The 19,621-nt window shown below is 50.2% G+C and overlaps 2 protein-coding genes across 2 annotated transcripts in view; one reads left to right on the forward strand and one right to left on the reverse strand.

Moving 5' to 3' along the window:
• Positions 1–5,287, forward strand: part of MYH7B (myosin heavy chain 7B) — a gene marked incomplete at its 3' end in the record, with an annotated part of 28,636 nt that extends 23,349 nt beyond the window's left edge. The window contains exons 31-42 of the mRNA XM_080354716.1: positions 467–585; positions 1,013–1,209; positions 1,613–1,962; positions 2,512–2,636; positions 2,900–3,015; positions 3,119–3,311; positions 3,394–3,597; positions 3,705–3,830; positions 3,959–4,129; positions 4,312–4,416; positions 4,771–4,866; positions 5,015–5,287. Coding sequence (XP_080210842.1) covers positions 467–585; positions 1,013–1,209; positions 1,613–1,962; positions 2,512–2,636; positions 2,900–3,015; positions 3,119–3,311; positions 3,394–3,597; positions 3,705–3,830; positions 3,959–4,129; positions 4,312–4,416; positions 4,771–4,866; positions 5,015–5,287 — 2,075 coding nt within the window. The remainder of the gene's footprint in view (positions 1–466; positions 586–1,012; positions 1,210–1,612; positions 1,963–2,511; positions 2,637–2,899; positions 3,016–3,118; positions 3,312–3,393; positions 3,598–3,704; positions 3,831–3,958; positions 4,130–4,311; positions 4,417–4,770; positions 4,867–5,014) is intronic.
• A 618-nt stretch (positions 5,288–5,905) lies between these two features.
• Positions 5,906–19,621, reverse strand: part of TRPC4AP (transient receptor potential cation channel subfamily C member 4 associated protein) — a 31,293-nt gene continuing 17,577 nt past the window's right edge. Inside the window, exons 9-19 of the mRNA XM_080354660.1 lie at positions 18,055–18,197; positions 17,580–17,711; positions 16,839–16,897; positions 14,318–14,419; positions 13,051–13,134; positions 12,617–12,707; positions 11,905–12,045; positions 10,304–10,412; positions 10,030–10,142; positions 9,594–9,800; positions 5,906–8,334 (exon numbers count right to left, since the gene is read on the reverse strand). Of these exons, the coding sequence (XP_080210786.1) occupies positions 8,197–8,334; positions 9,594–9,800; positions 10,030–10,142; positions 10,304–10,412; positions 11,905–12,045; positions 12,617–12,707; positions 13,051–13,134; positions 14,318–14,419; positions 16,839–16,897; positions 17,580–17,711; positions 18,055–18,197 (1,319 nt within the window). The 3' untranslated portion in view covers positions 5,906–8,196. The remainder of the gene's footprint in view (positions 8,335–9,593; positions 9,801–10,029; positions 10,143–10,303; positions 10,413–11,904; positions 12,046–12,616; positions 12,708–13,050; positions 13,135–14,317; positions 14,420–16,838; positions 16,898–17,579; positions 17,712–18,054; positions 18,198–19,621) is intronic.

The following is a 19,621-nucleotide window of genomic DNA, read 5'->3' on the forward strand; positions in this document are numbered from 1 at the left end:
TAGGTGGGCGCAGCAGCCATGGGACGTGTGGCTTTTCTGTGGTTCATCTTCCACTGGGCCATTTGAGCCGAGGAGCCGTGGTTCAGCTGGACAGAACGTTCTGCTCCTCCTATGGACAAAAAAAATAGCAGGAGCTGCATCTGGAGTGTAGCAGAGCTGGATGTCTGTGTTGGACCTTCACTCAGGACTTGCAGACATGCCATATAGCTTGGCAAGGCAGAGGAGCTCTGTGGTGACACTGGTTATGCTTGGGGACATGCTGTGACTTTGGGTATCAAGAGGGGTTTTCTGGCTGGTGTACTTTGCCTTTAGCTGCCTGTACCTGTGCCCACGGGCCCCAGCCTGCCTGGGTGGGGATACAGCTGGGACTGCTGGAGGTCTTCATGCAGCTCTGGGAGAGGGCAGGCTAATGCAAATTGCAGCCCTTTGGCCCCAAAATAGCTGGTTTGCCTTTGTTTAAACCCAGGGGAGCTGAGTCGGCTGCTGGAGGAAAAAGAGTCCTTTATCAACCAGCTGAGCCGTGGCAAGACCTCATTCACACAGAACATCGAGGAACTCAAGAGGCAGCTGGAAGAAGAGACCAAGGTGAGACCAAGCAGTGGAACAGGCTGCCCAGGGCAGTGGTGGAGTCACCATCCCTGGAGGGGTTTAAAGAACATGGAGACGAGGTTCTTAGGGACATGGGTTAGTGCCAGGGTTGCGTTAGGTTTAGATTCTCTGATCTTAAGGGTCTCTTCCAACCAAGATGATTCTATGAGGCTGCTGGGGTGTGGCTGATCTGAAGGGCTCAGGGAGACACAGATCTCAGGGGATGTGACACGTGTCACACTGTGACAGTGACGTGGCTGCTTGGACTGGGGAGGTGGGACGGAGCTGCACACAGGAGCCCCAGTGGCAGCTCTTAGCTTGGAAAAAACATAAGTTCCCTCCTGCTGCCCTCAGTCCATGTGCCATGGCCAGTGTCCCAGAGCCTGGGGCCAGTGGCTCCTCTCATGAGCTCTTGGTTCCTCAGAGCAAGAACGCCCTGGCCCATGCCCTGCAAGCCTCCCGCCACGACTGCGACCTGCTGCGCGAGCAGTACGAGGAGGAGGTGGAGGCCAAGAGCGAGCTCCAGAGGAACTTGTCCAAGGCCAATGCAGAAGTAGCCCAGTGGAGAACCAAGTATGAGACCGATGCCATTCAGAGGACGGAGGAGCTGGAGGAAGCCAAGTGAGTCTCAAACAGGAGTCAGCTCCTCGCAGGTGGCAGGTTTCTGCTCAAGAATGGGGCTTTCACTGGCCCAGGCTGCCCAGGGGGGTTGTGGAGTCTCCTTCTGTGCAGACATTCCAACCCGCCTGGACACCTTCCTGTGTAACCTCATCTGGGTGTTCCTGCTCCATGGGGGGATTGCACTGGATGAGCTTTCCAGGTCCCTTCCAATCCCTGACATTCTGTGATTGTGTGATTGATTCTGTGTGATTGATTCTGTGCGATTCTCAGACCCCAGGGTGAGACTGCACCCTCCTTCCTGAACTTGAGGCTGTTTTGGGCAGGCTGTGGGCTCCTCTCCCTAGAGCAGTGGGGTGGGATGACACGTGGGATGAGAGCACTCATCTCTTGCTGTCCTCGGCAGGAAGAAACTGGCCATCCGGCTGCAGGAGGCGGAGGAGGCAGTGGAGGCTGCCCATGCCAAGTGCTCCTCGCTGGAAAAGACCAAGCACCGGCTGCAGACAGAGATCGAGGACCTCTCGGTGGACCTGGAACGTGCCAACTCAGCCTGCGCTGCCTTGGACAAGAAGCAGCGCAATTTCGACAGGATCCTAGCAGAGTGGAAGCAGAAGTATGAGGAGACCCAGGCAGAGCTGGAGGCATCGCAGAAGGAGTCACGCAGCTTGAGCACGGAGCTCTTCAAACTCAAGAACGCCTATGAGGAGTCCCTGGACAACCTGGAGACCCTCAAGAGGGAGAACAAGAACCTGCAGGGTAGATCTGGGCTCAGGCTCTCCCACACACTGTTGGCTCCCCAGGGCAGCCCATGACTCCCCTGTTCTCAGCTATGAGGTGGGATGGGGTGCAGGCCTGTAGGCAGGGAGCAGATACCACCTTTCTGCTCATCCAAGCCTGGCCCAGTTTCTCCTGGGAGGGATGCCGCAGTCCAGCTGGGAAGCCAACGCGTGTCCTGCCCTCTTGACGGGCAGTGTTACCTGGCTCTTGTTTCCACATGGTGCATGTTTTGCTGCCATGAGTGCCATGGCTGGGGCATGTTGCTGGCTTGGGGGTGTTGCTCTTGGACAAGCAGGTCTCCACGGGTCCTTACACCTCTCCCATGCCCCCTCCTTCAACCAGGGCACGGGAGAACCCACCAGGGCCCAAGCAATGAGAGTGGTGCCTGTTCACCAAGCCCAACCTCAGCTGCTTTCCAAGGGGCTGTGGGGACATGGGCCAAGCTTGGGCATAGGGATGGGGAGGTCATCTGCACGGGGCTGGCTAGGCAAAGGCTGTCCTGACCAAATGCCCTTGTGTCCCTGCCAGAGGAAATTGCTGATCTGACTGACCAGATCAGTATGAGTGGAAAAACCATCCATGAGCTGGAGAAGCTGAAGAAAGCCCTGGAGAGTGAGAAGAGTGATATCCAGGCAGCTCTGGAGGAGGCTGAGGTGAGGCTGTGTTTCCCAGTGATACCTGCTGCCCTCAGGAGCCCCTGTCCCACCAGCAGCACCGGTCAGGAGCAGTGACACACCGTGCTGGCAGGGTGACAGTCCCGAGCTGGGCTGCAACCCGTGGGCCATGCTCATAGTGGGTGAGAAGCCCCAGCGGGGCTCTGGGGTGGCTCCACCTGCTCATAGCGCAAGGCTGGGGGCAAGGCCAGGCTGGGGTGGGTGTCTGGGGTCCACCTTCCCATGGCTGCTGCTCTCTCTAGGGAGCGCTGGAGCACGAGGAGAGCAAGACGCTGCGCATCCAGCTGGAGCTGAACCAGATCAAGGCTGACGTGGACAGGAAGCTGGCGGAGAAGGACGAGGAGTTTGAGAACCTGAGGTGTGTGCTGGGGGGGGACAGAGCTGGCACCATGGCCCCGACAGCACTGCTATGGACTGGCTGTCCCTGGGTGGTTGGGGCTGATGCATCGTCCCTCCCGCAGGCGCAACCACCAGCGCGCCATGGACTCCATGCAAGCAACGCTGGATGCAGAGGCCCGGGCCAAGAATGAGGCCGTCCGGCTGAGGAAGAAGATGGAGGGAGACCTGAATGAGATGGAGATCCAGCTCAGCCACGCCAACCGCCAGGCCGCTGAGTTCCAGAAACTGGGCCGCCAGCTCCAGGCCCAGATCAAGGTTGGGCAGCCGGGGGGTGGCACTGTCCCTGCTGCCCGCCCCAGCTCCCTGCTGTCCCCGCTGACCCCGCGCTGCCCAGCAGGACCTGCAAATCGAGTTGGATGACACGCAACGCCACAACGATGACCTGAAGGAGCAGGCGGCCGCCCTGGAGCGCCGCAACAACCTGCTGCTGGCGGAGGTGGAGGAGCTGCGGGCAGCGCTGGAGCAGGCGGAGAGGAGCAGGAAGCTGGCGGAGCAGGAGCTGCTGGAGGCCACCGAGAGGGTCAACCTGCTCCACTCCCAGGTGAGGAACCAGCAGCTCCCAGGTCTCCGCTGGCGCTGTGGCGCCAGGAGCCTGTCTGGCCACGGAGAGCGGCCGGTCCCTTTGACACTGCCCTGCTCTGCCTGCAGAACACGGGCCTGATCAACCAAAAGAAGAAACTGGAGACCGACATCTCGCAGCTCAGCAGTGAGGTGGAGGACGCAGTGCAGGAGTGCCGCAATGCTGAGGAGAAGGCGAAGAAGGCTATCACGGATGTAAGAGCGTGATGGGGATGGTGCAAGTTTGGCAAGGGGTTGGTGGACGGGAGGAGAGGGGAGGGTCTTGGATCTTCTGGCAGGGCTGCCAGCCTTGCGGTGATGCCTCTGTGCTCTTGGCCTTGCAGGCTGCCATGATGGCCGAGGAGCTGAAGAAGGAGCAGGACACGAGCGCGCACCTGGAGCGGATGAAGAAGAACATGGAGCAGACCATCAAGGACCTGCAGATGCGCCTAGATGAAGCGGAGCAGATTGCTCTCAAGGGGGGCAAGAAGCAGATCCAGAAGCTGGAGGCCAGGGTGAGAAGGCAGGGGCAGACCCCTGCTTGTGCCCCAGCCCTCTGGGGCCAGGTTGGGCCACAGTGGGGCCCTGGGCAGTGAGGGACAGTCCCCAAGGACCTGCACACCTGGGCCAGCTCCCAGCCTTTGCTTGGGGTGGTTTAGCCTTGGTTGTGGCTGCTCTGAGCCTCTGTCCCCCACAGGTGCGGGAGCTGGAGGGAGAGCTGGATGCGGAGCAGAAGAAGACGGCTGAAGCCCAGAAGGGCATTCGCAAGTATGAGCGGAGGATCAAGGAGCTGAGCTACCAGGTACAGTGGTGCTGGGCACAGGTCCAACACAGCAGGACTTGACCCAAATCTCTTTGTGCTCAGATCCTTGTGTTATCGACACCCCACTCCAGCCCCCTGGCTGCTTCTGGGCTCCGTGCTGGGACTGACGGAGTGGGACAAGCTTCTTTCTGTCCCAGCATCCCCCCCACTCTGTGGCTGTGTCCTGCGCCTTTGCTGGCACCTCCTCAGCAAGGGACTGTGGGACCAGGGGACGTGTGGCTGCTCTCTGCATGAAGGGCCCTGGCACCAGTGGGACTCCGGGATAAAGGGATTGGGGCAGCTGGAGCTGGGGGGTTTGCTGGGGTCCTGCTAACAGGGCTGGGGCGCTTGCAGGCTGAGGAGGACAGGAAGAACCTGACACGGATGCAGGACCTGATCGACAAGCTGCAGAGCAAGGTCAAGAGCTACAAGCGGCAGTTCGAGGAGGCGGTAAGTGCCCGTCCCCACTGTGCTCTCCGGGGCAGGGGACAGCGCTGGCCTTCCCCAGGGCTGCCGCGGGTGGCTGCGAGGGACAGAGGTTGTGAGGTGGATGCGGAGATGTCCTGGCTGTCCCCTCACCCTGGCCATGGCTCTCCAGGAGCAGCAGGCCAACTCCAACCTGGTGAAGTACCGCAAGGTGCAGCACGAGCTGGACGATGCCGAGGAACGCGCCGACATCGCCGAGACGCAGGTCAACAAGCTGCGCGCCCGCACCAGGGAGGTCATCGTCTCCAAGGTAAGGCCACCGCCGTGGGGAGAGGACAGCTGGGCAGCGGCTCCTGCCAGCCCTGGAGCCGCTGGCCACATTCTGCCCAGCGCTGCTGTCCCCTCCTGCCAAGACATGAGGGGTGGCAGAGCTCCTGACCTCTAGAACCAGGATCTCACCAAAGCCGTTTTGTTTTTTGCCAGCACGAGTAGCAGGAGCCCGGCTGCCAGCCCTGCCCTGGCCCAGCCCTAGTGTGGTGGCACATGGCTGCAACAGTCACTGCCAGCTTTGCACTGTGTGAATAAACGTAGATCTGCAAGGACTCGCTCCGGTGTGTCTGTCACGGGGTACATCACTCACCGCCTCCCCTCACCCCGCTCTGGTGCACCCGATTGCTCCAGGCTTTAGGCAGGATTTGGGCAAAGGGCCCTTTCCTCATCCCTTTCCCCCCAAGCACTTCTCTCTCCTCTGAGCTGCGGCAGGGCAGGCGGGGATCAGAGCTCCCTGAGTGCTCCTAGGGAGAACACCACAGCCCCCAGCTGTGGTCCTGCAGGGCAGAGGGAGGGTTGCTGCAGCTTTGGAAAACAGACTGCAAAGAAAGACATCTCCACTAATTTCTTTAAAATAGATTTCTTTAATAGTTTCCATTTAATATGTTTATTTGCAGTTAGTAAATTGGCATTAACCTGGGCAGCACAAACCTCAGCAGTCCACGGGGACAGTGCAGACTTCCAGAAGTATTTGTTAGTGACAAGGGTCCCACCTCCCCTCCCAGCCCCCTGCACCTTCCCCTGAAGCCAGCGCTACGCAGGACACATCCTCCCCGTGCTCTCCAAAATAAGACAGAACAAGGACGAAGGACAGAGCTGGTCCCTCTCAAGATTGAGGCATCTGGTGTGTGACCCCCTGCAGACAAAGCCTTTCCCCCGGAGCCCAGCGCGCTCCCTCCTTGGAGCAGCTGCCGTGGGTTTGGTCCCTGTGCCACCCACCCCAGTGAGGACTCAGCGCTGTGCTGCCCGCAGGGAGCGGGGACAGAAGGCAGGTTGGCATGAGAGCAGCTGGACCCAGGGCCAAGGGAGTTTGGCCCCTAATTGTATGTTACATAAATACAGAGATGGAAATGAGACTCTGCAGGTTTATAGCAGCAATCGTTGGATGCACCAATTAACTAGACTATGGAAAAGGCATCCCTTAACTTAAAAGCCTTTTAATTTGAAGCATTTATTTTTAAGTGTACATCTATTACAGTTGAGAAGAAGCAAAGATACACCAAAAACACAAATACCCAAGAACAAAAAAAGTACAGATGAGAAAGAAATCAGCTCAGCGGAGGGAAGGGGCAGGGGGGGCGACCTGATGAAGAACATAGAGTTGCAGCTGCTGTGGTGAGGAGCTCCCTGACACACAGTGCGACCAGGGTGCCGTCCCTGGAGCAGGACAGAGGCTGCCAGGGGATTCAGCCCCCCAAGGAGGGAATAAGCACCCCCAGGGGCTTCTGCAAGGCTCCAGGTTTCTGCACAAGCTCAGCAGCTCCAACCACCCCACAAGCACAAGCGAAGTACAGACTGCAAGTCCAGAGCAGGACACCCGAGTGTGGGAGAGGCGAGAGGAGAAGGGTGACGTTCCGAGAGCACGACCTGCGCCCGCGGCTGGAAGCCTCATCCAGGCCCTGGCACAGGGATCCTCAGAGGGGGTTTCATTCTGCTGGCAAAGATGAGAGACAGAACTCGACAGCTCTGGGCCATCCTCAGCACCGGACCCTCTCCAGAGTCTGGACAGAGCTGAAGTCAAGTCATCTCATCAAATAAGTTAAGAAAATCTTTTAAAAATTCAGATGCATGTCTCAAAGACAACTGTGTTCTTTTAGCTGGAGCTGCAAGACATGGTTTTTTACTCAAATGCAGTGGCTCAGAACTTCAGACTATTTCATTCCTGGGAATCTGACTGTCTTAGAGCAACAGAATGAACGGAGCAGACAGGACACGTGCAGGTTTGGCAATCAGGACGGCCAAAACCTGGCTCCCTTTTCCCAACACATCCTACAAAGTTACTTTTAACCAGGAGTGTTTATTCCCAGCATTTAACACATTCTGATTAAAACAGGCCCAGGAAAAACCTGACATCTCCAGTAAATATTGCACTTCAAGATTAATGTGTGTGTTGATATTAAGGACTGAAAGCAGAGACTGACATAAGACTTCCAGGCAAAGCAGGTTAGCAGCAAGAGCAATGGTCCTGACAAGGATTTTAAAACCAAATTAGTTACCCAAGAAGGGACAAGCCGCAAGTTTAAAAAATTAGTACATTTTAATGCTAGGGCTCCGTGAAAAAGCCGCCCCCCGTTGCAATTCCACCACTGCTGAAACGTCTCTGTTCTCTGCAGCGTTGTAAAACGCCTTCAGGTGGGAAGGATCTGCAGGAGAAACAGGAGGAGCAGAGGGTCTCTCCTAACGCACAGACAAATTGAGTAGCAAATGATCCAAAAGTAGATGGTAAAGAGGTGACTGGAGCTGGGGCTCTCAGGAATTAAAAGCACACACGCACACACTCACTCTAACCAACCCTGACCCCCGATTCCAAGCCCTGATGGAGGAGCGAGGGGAGCCCTGGCGGCGGCTCTGCCCACGGCTGCTGGGGGGCCCAGGCAGGCTGGCTCCCCAAACCTCACAGCTGGAGGGCAACTCCTGTGCTTTTTGACTTGCTAATTCTGGTAGCCATGAGAGACAGTGGCAACTGAATTGGCACACAGAGTGTCCTCATCTGTCACCAAAAAAAAATACATCTCTGACCAGCCACACTGGACTGGGACAGAGGAAAAATAATAATCAAGAGGCTTTTTTTGCAGGTGAATATTTTTATCCCAGAAGAACTGGAAGATACATCCCTGAATGTGTTGCCCAGAGAGCTTTCAAAGTCTCATCCATCAGAGATGGGAGATGGGGGCCGGGGTTTTGACAATGCTCCACGGTTCCAAGCCACACACGCACACACACACACTACACAGCGTATCCCTGAAAATCCACGGGCTGCGAGGTACCCTCCAAGCGCTGTCCATCAGAAGCCAGAGTGAAGAATTACTCCTCAGAAAAGTCTCTGTCAATGTCCATATACGCCTCGTCAATGTAGCTAACTATGGCACAGGGGGACGTCCGGTCGGGACTGAGCAGTATAGATACAGTCTCTTTCCAGTAGGTAAAACTAATACATGAGCTCTGTGGGAAGAGATGAAGAGGGTGGTTAACGTGGGCCACAGGCACCAACATGCAGCAGAAGACACATCCCAAAGCACTGAGCAGAGAGAATGGAAAAGTGACAGCACCCAGCAAGGCTGTGTGGGCGGGCAGGACTGCGCTGAGCCGTCCACACATGAGCCCCAACCTCTCCTTTGCTGTCACAAACTGACACCACGGTGCTGCAGATCGAGTCCATGCTGGCAGCCGCCCCCAGGGCTGACGCAGAAATAACACACCCTCTCTGCTCCCGTCCCTCCTGCATCATTCCCTTAAGGCCAAGAGGCCCCTCCAGCAGCCCTACACAACATGTATCACAGAATCACAGCCCGGCTGGGGCTGGATGGACCTCTGGAGATCCCCCAGTGCACCCCCCCTGCTCACGCAGGGTCACAGAGCAGATCACACAGGTAGGTCCAGGCGGTTTGAATGTCTCAGAGCAGGAGACTCCACACCCGCTCTGGGCAGCCTGGGCCAGGCTCTGGCACCTCCAGAAACAAGTTTCTGCTCATGTTCAGATGGAACCTCCTGTGTTCCAGTCTGTGCCCGTTGCCCCTCACCCTGGCGTTAGGCACCACTGAACAGAGTCTGGTCCATCCTCTGACACCCACCCTGGAGATATTTATAAACATAAATAAGGTCCCCTCTTTGTTTCTCTTCTCCAGGCTGAACAGCCCCAGCTTTCTCAGTCTTTCCTCATAAGAAAGATGCTCCAGACCTCTCATCATCTTTGTAGCTCTCTGCTGAACTCCCTCCAGTAATTCCTTGTCCTCCTTCAAGTGGGGAGCCCAGAACTGGACACAGTACTCCAGTACTACCAGTACCACCCAAAGCCTTTACACACCAGACAACTATTTCCACCCCACCAGTGGCCCAAGACACAAGTAGCACAGCAGCGTGTGTGCCCAGGGACAGGCTGGTTAAGATGCTACAACTCATCTGGGAGCTGCATTTTGTCCTCCCTCCGCATCCCCGTGCTGCCCACCTCTCCAGCCCTGCTGCTCAGACTCGCTCAGCACCGCCAGGTCTCACTTCTTGTGGATCCTGTCTGCACGGAAACCCAGCACCTACGCTTGTGGTAGCCTGACTGTGTAGTAAGGTGTGAGAAACACCACAGAAAGTTACACTGCAGGGAGAACTTGTTCCCTTCTACCCTTCACAGCCTCTCACTCCCCACTTTCACCAGGTGACTAGTAAACGGTGCTATGAGTGATTCTTGCTATGGGAAGAGGTTCACGTACATTTTCTAAGCAGGTGCTGTCTTTATCCTTGTTGAGGTAATGCTGTTGCCAGAATCGCAGGAGACTGTGGAAGTTGTTGAGGATGAAGCCTGGGTATTTTTCTGTGTATTCCATCTGTTGCAAAGTGCGCAGATAAAAAGGTAGCTTTTCTTTCCTTCGAGCCAGCATTAGGATAACTAAACTTGTGTTCAAACAACTGACATTTTCCTAAAAGTAAAAATGACACAGTAGGTCAAACGAAGAAAAAGCAAAGCTGAGACATCACTCGTGCACATGGCCTTACAAAACATGCTCACGATAAGCACGCCGAGGTGCTCTTCAATGTATTAAGAAAGAAGGGACATGGGTCTTCTCAAGAGAGGCGGGTTCCCCCCTGCTCCCAGCCCATTGCTGTGCAGCATCAGCAAGTTATCTCAAAGTTACGTCAGCTCTTTACCTGCGTAAGCGTCTGTACGTGAATAATATTAATGAGACGGAAAAGGAAGGACATCCTCATGGACATCTGGGACATATACGATAACAGGCGGCACTCCGACAGGACTTCTGCGACTGCAGCAAAAGGAAAAAGACAATCATCAGGTGCATAACGTTGACACACTGGTCCAAGTAATCTGGCAACAAGGTGGCGTTTTTCAAAATTTTCAAGGCTCAGACTTAAAACAAGCATTATAATTACCAAACACATGCGCCCACCATTTCTTGTTCTTTACCTTTAGCATCAGACTGATTCTCAAATCGGTCCAGGGACAGCGTAATGCAGCGAACAAGCATGTTTGAGTCAACCAACGAACTGTTGATCTGATTCAAAAATATCTGAAACTAAAGAGAAATACTTCTTAACGTTGCATTCAAAAACAAGTGAAAAAATCCATCCTGTGTGAACACGCATAGATGAGGTCTGGCAGAACAGCATTTCACACCCTTTTCAGAATCTGCATGGCCAAGAGATGTACTAAACCAATGACTGTTGGCACAAAGGGAACAGGGCAGTGAGCCCAAGCAGGAATTGCTACGCACAGGGTTTGGCGAGTAGGGCAACAGTAAGTGTTCTCCAGATCTTCCAACACTGAAAGAGTTCAGTTCCTGAAGGTTATTGGAGAAATTGCCTTGAATTCTGAGCAGAAGCACCTAAACCATGTGCTTCAGCAACATAAAGAACCACAGACAAGGACAACTTCCCCTTCCCTTCATAATACTGTCAAAATACCCAGATCTTTACCTTTTTGTTACATCTAATGAGAATAAGAGGTGATCCACACTCCCGGGCCTGCCACAGCCAGTCCATGCCAACACTGGCACTACGGGCTGACCAAAGGTCCCTATAGCAAGTACTTAAAAACCAAAGTGGTGCCAAGGTTCTGGTAACACAAAAACCTATTTTGAAGCTGTGTCCCTTCAATGAGACCAAGTTTTCATACACTATTTGTTATGAAAGAGGGAGACGAGACAACGTGGCTGCTGGCCTCTGTAGTCCCTCCAGCTACACTTATTTTGAACAGCAGACAGCGCTTGGGATTCATACAGAATGGGAATTTTAAAAAGTACTAGATCAATAAAGAGGAAGCACACGAAGTATAAAGACACATCCTCTAGAATCTGAGTTTATTTTCCAGAAAACAACCTGAAATTGAACATATCTTTCTTACAAATAGATCTCCGCTTCTGTTCTCCAAGGTCTGACAGACCTAACAGCAACCAGAGAAAGATTCCAGTAACATAAGCAAGAGCACGACGGCATTCAAAACCCACCCAACAGCTGATGTTATATGCACAAAGCGCACAAGAGCATGAAATCACTTCGCATAGAGCTGCCCGTTCTCGATCTACATATGCAACTAAGTTTTATAGGTAATTACATCAGCCATGACTTCTTAAAATGTTCAAATAACATCAAAGATAGGCCTTTTTGTGGTATCAAATATTAAAGCCATCTCCATGACAAACTGCCCCCTCCTGAACTCCAGTAAAAGATGTTTTGGAGCCTAGCTCTATGTCCACAACTATCAGCTGAACCCAAAACCCAGCGACTTCACATGAAATATTCTACCCTTCTGAGCCCTGACCTCAGAGCTGCCTCATCACATCACGGGGCAACGTTTTCTTCATAGATCAGCACTTGTTGACACAAACATCTGGGAGCACATCTGGAAACACGAGTGTACACAGCACACATGCTCGGGAAGAGACTTCGGCAGCTCACTCCTGCACCAAGCTCAATGGTCACACCAAAATCAGCAAGCGAACCTGAGTTTCTTAGTGCTACCTTTGGTTCCAAGAGTGTGTAATCTGACCCACTCTTACAAATATTTACCTTCTCATCTGTGTTGATGTACTTGTTGAACCTCTTGAATGCATCAATATTGAATTTCATCAGTTCTCCCAGAAGGTCAAAGTAACTCTGAAGCACATCTCGTGATTTGCACTCACTATCAACAATGCAGTAGAGAATATGCTGGCATGGAAAGAAAACACGTTATTGTCACAGTTTAGCCCCAGGTGGGGCAGCAGCACAGTATAGACTGAGTATAGCATAGGGTGTGCTCTTCTCTTTAGTGACCGAAGACAGAACCCCCGAGAATGGCAGAAAATGTGCCAGGGAGGGTCAGCTGGACATGAGGAAAAGGTTCTTCACGCAGAGGTGCTGGACACTGAACAGGCTCCTCAGGGAGGTGTCATGGCCTCAACCTGACAGTGTTCAAGAAGAGACTGGACACCGTCCTCAGACACACGGGGTGAGCTGTGGGGTGTCACTGCAGGGACAGGAGCTGGACTCGATGATCCTGTGGGTCCCTTCCAGCTCAGGACACTCTATGGTTCTGCTACATGAGCCCCCCAGGGATGCAGGCTACACAACCGGCCACCCCACAAATGGCTGCCACAAGGAGAACTGAGATACTTTCATGAATTGCTCTATTCCCGGTGAATACTTAACACTACATTTTTATCCTCGTTTGAATTACAGATAAATCCTTCTCAATTGCTATGGAGATGTTACAGAGGAAGCTTGACGTATACTTCATTACCTCCAGGAGTCCTCTCTTTAGCAGGAACATCTGGTCTGCATAGGAGGTGGTGCCTCGCAGAAAACTTTCAACTGCCCTTGCTTGCCAAAACCTGGGAAATAGAATAAATGAAGTTCTAATTTTGGAGCAAAGGGAGTATTTTACCACAACTACAATATAAATCAAATTTCCTAATCAGTTTCACTCCAGTCTGAAGCTGGATTCAGACCTGTTGATCCTGCAGAAAATCACAGACCGTGGTGGGTACAAGGTCCAGCGCCAGCTTTGGCATCATCCCTCACCTGGGCCAAGTGCAAACAAAACCAGATCTTTTCACAGTTTATGATTTAACAGCTTCTGATTTTCAAGCATCTTCAGCTGTTGTGAGCTGTGTGACAACAAACTGGCTTCCCTGTCAACTCAAACCAGCATGTTAAAGCACAAAGCGAACCCACCTGAAGGAGGATTCAGCTGGCTCCTTCTTCATGACCTGGAGCAGCCTGGTCAGCAAACCTCTTTTCCCATCACAGACAAGACTCCTAGAGCATGTGAAGATATTACAGCATGAGTGGAAGGGCTGGCAAGCACAGACCTTGTAGAACACTAAATCCAGTCTCTTCTCCAGAGCTTTTAATAATCACAATCCCAGTATTAGATACACAGTACAAATATTCATTAACTTTCATTACTAGTTCTACCAGTGGAAGAATTCTCCTTGGGTGAAAGTCTGCAATACCTGCAACACGACTTCCAAATAAATCCTAAACAAAAATTAATCACTTTCTCCCAAAATTTTCATGATTTCAGGATGAGAGAGATGAGAAGCTCTGCAGGTTGGAAAAAGCTGTTTACACGCTTGATCCGCTTCCTTTCAGCGTGCTCATGGTGAATTTTTCCCCCTGAACACCTACTTCTTTTCAAACAAAGGCAGAAAGGTACTCCTGCTTAGAAAGAAAGGATCCCAGTAATACAGACATCATTTCTTCCCAGTTAAGCACAGTATTATGATAATAATTATAATCTAGAAATCCTCTTAGAGAACTCCCTTTTGAAGCGAGGTAAATCTGCTCTGTGCAGACCAGGTTCCTGATGATACTCTGGGAGTATCCTGACAAACAATTCCACAATGTTTTACCTTGTGAGGTTTGTCCATCACAATCATGTATTGAAGAGCTTATTAAATCCAAATAGGCAGTCTAACAGATACTCATAACAGTAGTGATTCTGTAAGTGGTTTAATATGTCAATCTAATTTAGCTTATTCTAGTTATTATCTGCTCTTAAAATAAAGACTGAGCAGACTCACATCTGTTTATACAGACTGGAAATGGACATTATGTTTGCACAGACTGCTCCTGAATCTCTGAGGTTTATTAGTAGCAGCAGCTCACACATTACAGGGATCCCAGTTTATTTTCCAGGTCTGTAGTGAGAAAGGCCAAACTAAGAGCCAGGCCCAGCAGATCATAAGGAAGCCTGGGCCATGAACTCAAACCTCCCATTTTAGGTGACTTTTGTTCTTAAGGCCTCTTATTCTGAGCACAAGCACACTTGAAGATTTGCTAATGCCCACGAATATCACACAAACCTAGACGCTCCCTGCTGAAACACGTCACTGAAATTAAAGCAAGTGTGGTGGACAGAAGGACCTCAAATGAAACAGGTGACAAACCTGCCTGCAAAACACCAGGAGCTGCGAGCTAAACCCCCGTCCCTACTCACCTGTCTGTGTTGACAACTGCATCGACTTCAGGGATGTTGGCTTTATGGGAGATCGCGCTCAGCTCGTTAAGCTCTTGGCTGTTTAAAAGGAGATACTTGTTCCTAAAGCAAGACAGTTGGGGAGTAGGGGAGAAAAACACGATTGGTTTATGATGCGGACAAAGATGAAGAGCAAAGCCATCCACCCATGAGCACTGTTCACACAGTTCTTCTCTGCCTTACAGTGACCACGCTCTTTATCAGGAAAAAATCTCAGTTAGAAAGCACAAATTACAAAAGAAAAAAGTACTCAGTCATCCTGGTATTTTATTACTCTGAGGAAACTTTATTCTGGAAATTTTTAAAAAGTTCACGAAATGCAGGAAACAAACCAGGGATGGATATAAACCCACGGAATTTGTGTGAAATGCTTTATCAAATACTGAACTTTTCCTAACAAAAATCAATTCATTTATCTGTAAAGTAAATTAAAGGCAGAACAAGTCTGATGAAGTAGAAATGTAACCCAGAGGTTCCCTTTCACAGATCCCCTGTCACTGGCAGCAAGTGGCCTCAGAGCCCTCCTGCTCCAAAGTACTCAGAATCAGACAGCAAAGGTGTATTTATCTACAGCTGTCTGAAGGGAGGCTGGAGCATGGACCGTGTTGGTCTCTTCTATCAAGTAACAAGCGCCAGGAGCAGAGGAAACAGCCTCAACTTGCGCCAGGGGAGGTTGAGGTTGGATTTAGGAACAATTTCTTCCCCCAAGGGCTGTGGGGCATTGGAACAGGCTGCCCAGGGCAGTGCTGGAGTCACCATCCCTGGAGGGTTGGACAGAGGGACATGAGGTTCTCAGGACATGGGGCAGGGACAGGGGTGGGTTAGCCGTTGGACTTGATGATCTTGAGGGTCTTTTTCAAGCAAAATGATTCTATGATTCTATTTTAAGGAAACCTAAGAGAGCCCAGGATGCAGCGGTGAGTGTTGGGGTGTACAAAGAGAAGCTTTTCATCAAAACATAGTAACTACACAGAAGTTGAATTATTCTAAATGCAATGCGGGTGCCTTATTGCTTCAACCACTGTCTGCCAGATCAGTGCCCAGTGAGGCTGTCACGTGAAGCTGCTTTTGACCTGGATCAACACCATCTTTCTCTAATGAACACGCAGCCTCTCTCTCCATGCAAAACAACAGTTCCACAAATTTGACTGACACAGTTTTACTGAAGTTTACATTAGTACACAAGTAGTTCTCATCGTGCCCTCAGCTAACTCAGCTTATCTGTGATTTCATAGAAAGTCCATGTAATTATTTGTTTAAAAGCCCAAAGCAGATTACGCACATTCCGCTTGCTCAAATCCTCCAGCAGAAATCTGTTTTCTGTTTAAACAAGCCTGACATCTTTGTAGCAGCCACTTAAGTAGGAACATTGTCTAAAGAGACTTTATTGGAAAACCTGGAGTGATTCCTGGGCAAACAGTGTCTTGCATGGAGGGTTTACAACAGGTCAGCCTTCCCCTTATGTTTACAGTATGTCCAGCAGCTCCCTGCTCTTAAAGCCAACACTCCCCAATCCAAAAGGCTGATACTTCAGGGTGTATATCTCACAGTACTAGATAAAACCTACACAAAAATACCACCCTGGCAAGATGTGCAATATGCCTCAGATGCAGACGTTCGTAAGGAACAGCACAACATCGTACAGGCCTGAACCAGAGCAACAGGACTCTGACAGCAGGCACGACAGGATTCTGCAAGTCAGAGCAGAGCAACATCCATCCCAGCACTAAGGAATTAAAAAACCCCCAAACAAACAAAAAACCCCAACAAAACACAAAAAAACCCAAACAAAATCCCAAACAAACTACCACCACCAAGCAAACTGCATCATCCTTCAACTACTCCGGCAGACTCAACCTTGTAAGAATGACTTTTGAAGGCAAATTAAGCTTTCTTCCTAACTCCCGCCTAGCTCCCTGCTGGCTAGCTGACACATAATTGTTCCCCTAACATTGTCCCCTCCAGTTTAATCAGGTCTTCTCCATTGCTGGTATTTAGCAAGCAATCATATCTTCCCGGCCTTTTCACAAAGGCAAAACAGCACTGATTAACCATCAGAGGCATGCTGTCTTCCACCAGCCTTTGTTTCACGCTTGTTGCTCTCCAAATTAAACCTGAACATGTCCCCACATGCTCTCGTGAGCACACGCTGCCAACTCTCAAGAAAAGACAGATAAACTGCATCACGAACGCTGCCTCCCTATTTCTTCAGCCAGAAAGCGTTAACTCATCACATAAATGTTGCTGTTTGTTTCAACATGAAGCAAAATGGGCTAATTTTAATAACCAAGATACTAAGCCATGCCCACTCTCAGCCTTTTCACAGCAGGAGCTGGAAGGCATGTGGACACCTGAATCGAGTTTAAGGACCATATGACGCTGTGTTGCATGGAGTCTGCATTGTGCTTAGGGCAGACGCTCCAAGTGCAACCAGGCGAACAAAACCACCAAGCCACAACCTACCACAGCTTTTCATACTCACTCGTGGTGATCGCTAAAGCTCTGAAGAAGCCTCAAGAACTGGATCTTTAAAGTAATGTCCTAAAAAGAGAGAAAAAGGTCAAAAAAATTTGCTTTAGTGCGTTTGGATGTCTTTTGTTACCAGGTTGATGAGACACAGCGGAATTGAAAACCTATCCAAATCAAACCCATTTGCACAGCACAGCAAGTGAATGGAGGAGGCTGGACTTTGCAGAGTTCTCAAACTAGAAGTGGAGGCTGCCTCCAAGCCTATGCATTAACAGTTAATAACTTCTTCTCATTGCAAAGGCAAAAAAGCTCATCACTGTATTGAATTTAGAACATCTAGAGTTGGAAAAAACAGAACAAAAACACACACACAAAACCCAAAGCCACCGCAAACCCCCCAAGAACCCCAAGCCCTCAAAAAACCTGACTGCAAGCCGTTTTTGGTTCTGTGCTTCTCCTTGTTACAGACCCACTAGCTATAATTTCCTGAAGTTTTGGTCATCTTCTGCCTCTGGCCTTCGAGGATCACTGAATGTACCCCGTCCCAGTTCCTGAACTAGGAGAAAGGCTAAAATCGCCATCTGCTAAGTCACTAGCATGAGCCCAACACAAAGACTTCAATGAAAACAATAATTCGCAAAAAATGAATGTTACCACACCTGAATTCATTTCTTATACAAGTACCCAGTTACTCAATACAGCTCCTCAGAATTATACAGTAAGATAAACATTCAGAATTAAAAAAGTTACTCACTGGGCTGCAATCACAATTTTGGTTGTGTCCATGCAGAACAAGGGCTGATGCTGAATGCTTTCTCCAGATCAGTTTGTCAAACAAGTTATTGAGGCCAGGGATCAGTTTGAACTCTGCTATCATTTTATGAACCTGGAAAAATAAAAGGCTCCTGCTGCATCCAGGTACATCCACACATGTCCTCACCAGAGAGACAGGACCCAGGATGCATCCTCCTGCACCAGAGCAGCAGCTCTGCAGGGACCAACCAGCCCCGCTCAGCACAACTTCTACCAAACCCTGAGCAGTGGCTCACCCCGGTTTTCCACGGTAAAACACCGCCTGCTTGTTTGGGCATCGCTGCAAGGATGGGATTTGCCCGGCTTTGTGCTTGGAGCTTTGCCCTTCACATTTTTGTGCGCAAGAGCTAATCAACAAGCGTTTAGGTCTAAAGATGCATCCACTTGTGCATGTGTGACCGTTGCCAAGGGCTCACCTGATTCCTTTGTCTCCCCATGAGCAGCACGCAGAGAACATACAACACCTCCAGCTTATACATAATCTCGTGCATGATCTTCATGGACTGGGGGAGCTGTGTTCGCGTTGAGGTGTTGGCCAACCCACTTTCATCCGAAGACTCTGAACAAGGTGGCAAAGATGTGAGTGAGACTGAGGTGGCTTCAACAGGAAAGGATTTGCTACATTTAGTTAGTTTTACACCAAAACACCGCGGATGTAAGACCAGTGCGTCTGCTTGAATCTTCTTCTCAATTAAAACCAGTGACATGCAACAAATTACCAATTTAAATTAAATGCTACGGAAGAGGAAAAAAGTATAGCTGGAACTTTTAAAAAGTTAATTTTATCTTCTAAATTTTTTTTCATAATAAGGTAAATGGCGTCATCTACCTGAAATAAGTAGGATCAGCTATATAAATTAATAGACTAAGGCACCAGAAGGGACATGGCAGAAAAGGTAACCACAGTAGAGGTGAAATTATCAGAAGCGTTTACTATTAAACTACTTCAATTTCATACCTCAGTACCAGTATATTTAGGCTATGGTTAAATAATTTTCATAGCCCTATCTAGAATGATATTGCTAAGGGCAAAAATAGGATAGAACATGCCTTGAATGCAAGTGGAAAAAACATGACAGAAAGTACGAGTGACACAGAGAAAGTAAGCAAGGACATAGCCAAACTCGCAGGCTGCAGGTCAAAGGAGCTGGGTCTATGCACAATACAAAACTAAGCGACGAACTGCCCGGCCCCAGCTTAACGTGAATGCTTTTTGAACCCCTGCGAAGAAACAGGAACCAGGCAAACACACAAAAGAAGGAAACCATCAAAGGCTGAAAAGCAGCGACACCGCCTCTGAGTCAGAGGCCAAAATACGAGGCCGTATTCTGGGAAATAGGTCTGGGTTTGCTTGGTAACCAGTGGTGTGGGTGGAGAGCTGGGGCTGGGCACGCTCCACCTCGGCAAAATTGCCTTGTGAGTTCTGTTCCATAATACCAAGCACTCTCCACCAAGTTCTTGTGTGTAAAGGTCTGGGTGAGATGCTGTGGAAGCATTAATGTATTTCATTTTTTCCATGTTTTCAGAAGTTTTAATGGTTAATCGCTACAAAACTAATGAAGCTGGATAAGGAAGTTTTCCATAGTGTAGAAGTAAAGATTTAGGTATCAAAATTCTCGGATAATTCTGTTCCAATACCAAGTACACTTTGAGTTCTACAAGACATACATTGCATTTTTTGTAACATCGAAAGGTGAAGAAACAAAGCAGGTGCTTGCTTCAAAGCACTTTCATTAAGGCTGTATTAACACTTCTGTACACTCATCAGGAACAATGATTTTTTTCCACATCAACTTATTTAAATTTGCTGGAACTACCATTCCTGTTCAAAGGAGGGAACGCGTGCTTGGTGTGAACTATTTGGACCTAAAGCCATCAGCTTCAGTTTTAGAGCAAGATGCTGGTAAAGTCACTTAACTCAGTTGTGTGTATTTTTGTCACTCCGGGGCAGATTAGTGCTGAGGATGCACAGTGCGACTGTTG

The sequence above is a fragment of the Nesoenas mayeri genome, assembly GCF_963082525.1.
Source record: "Nesoenas mayeri genome assembly, chromosome: 16".
NCBI classification, from domain to species: domain Eukaryota; kingdom Metazoa; phylum Chordata; class Aves; order Columbiformes; family Columbidae; genus Nesoenas; species Nesoenas mayeri.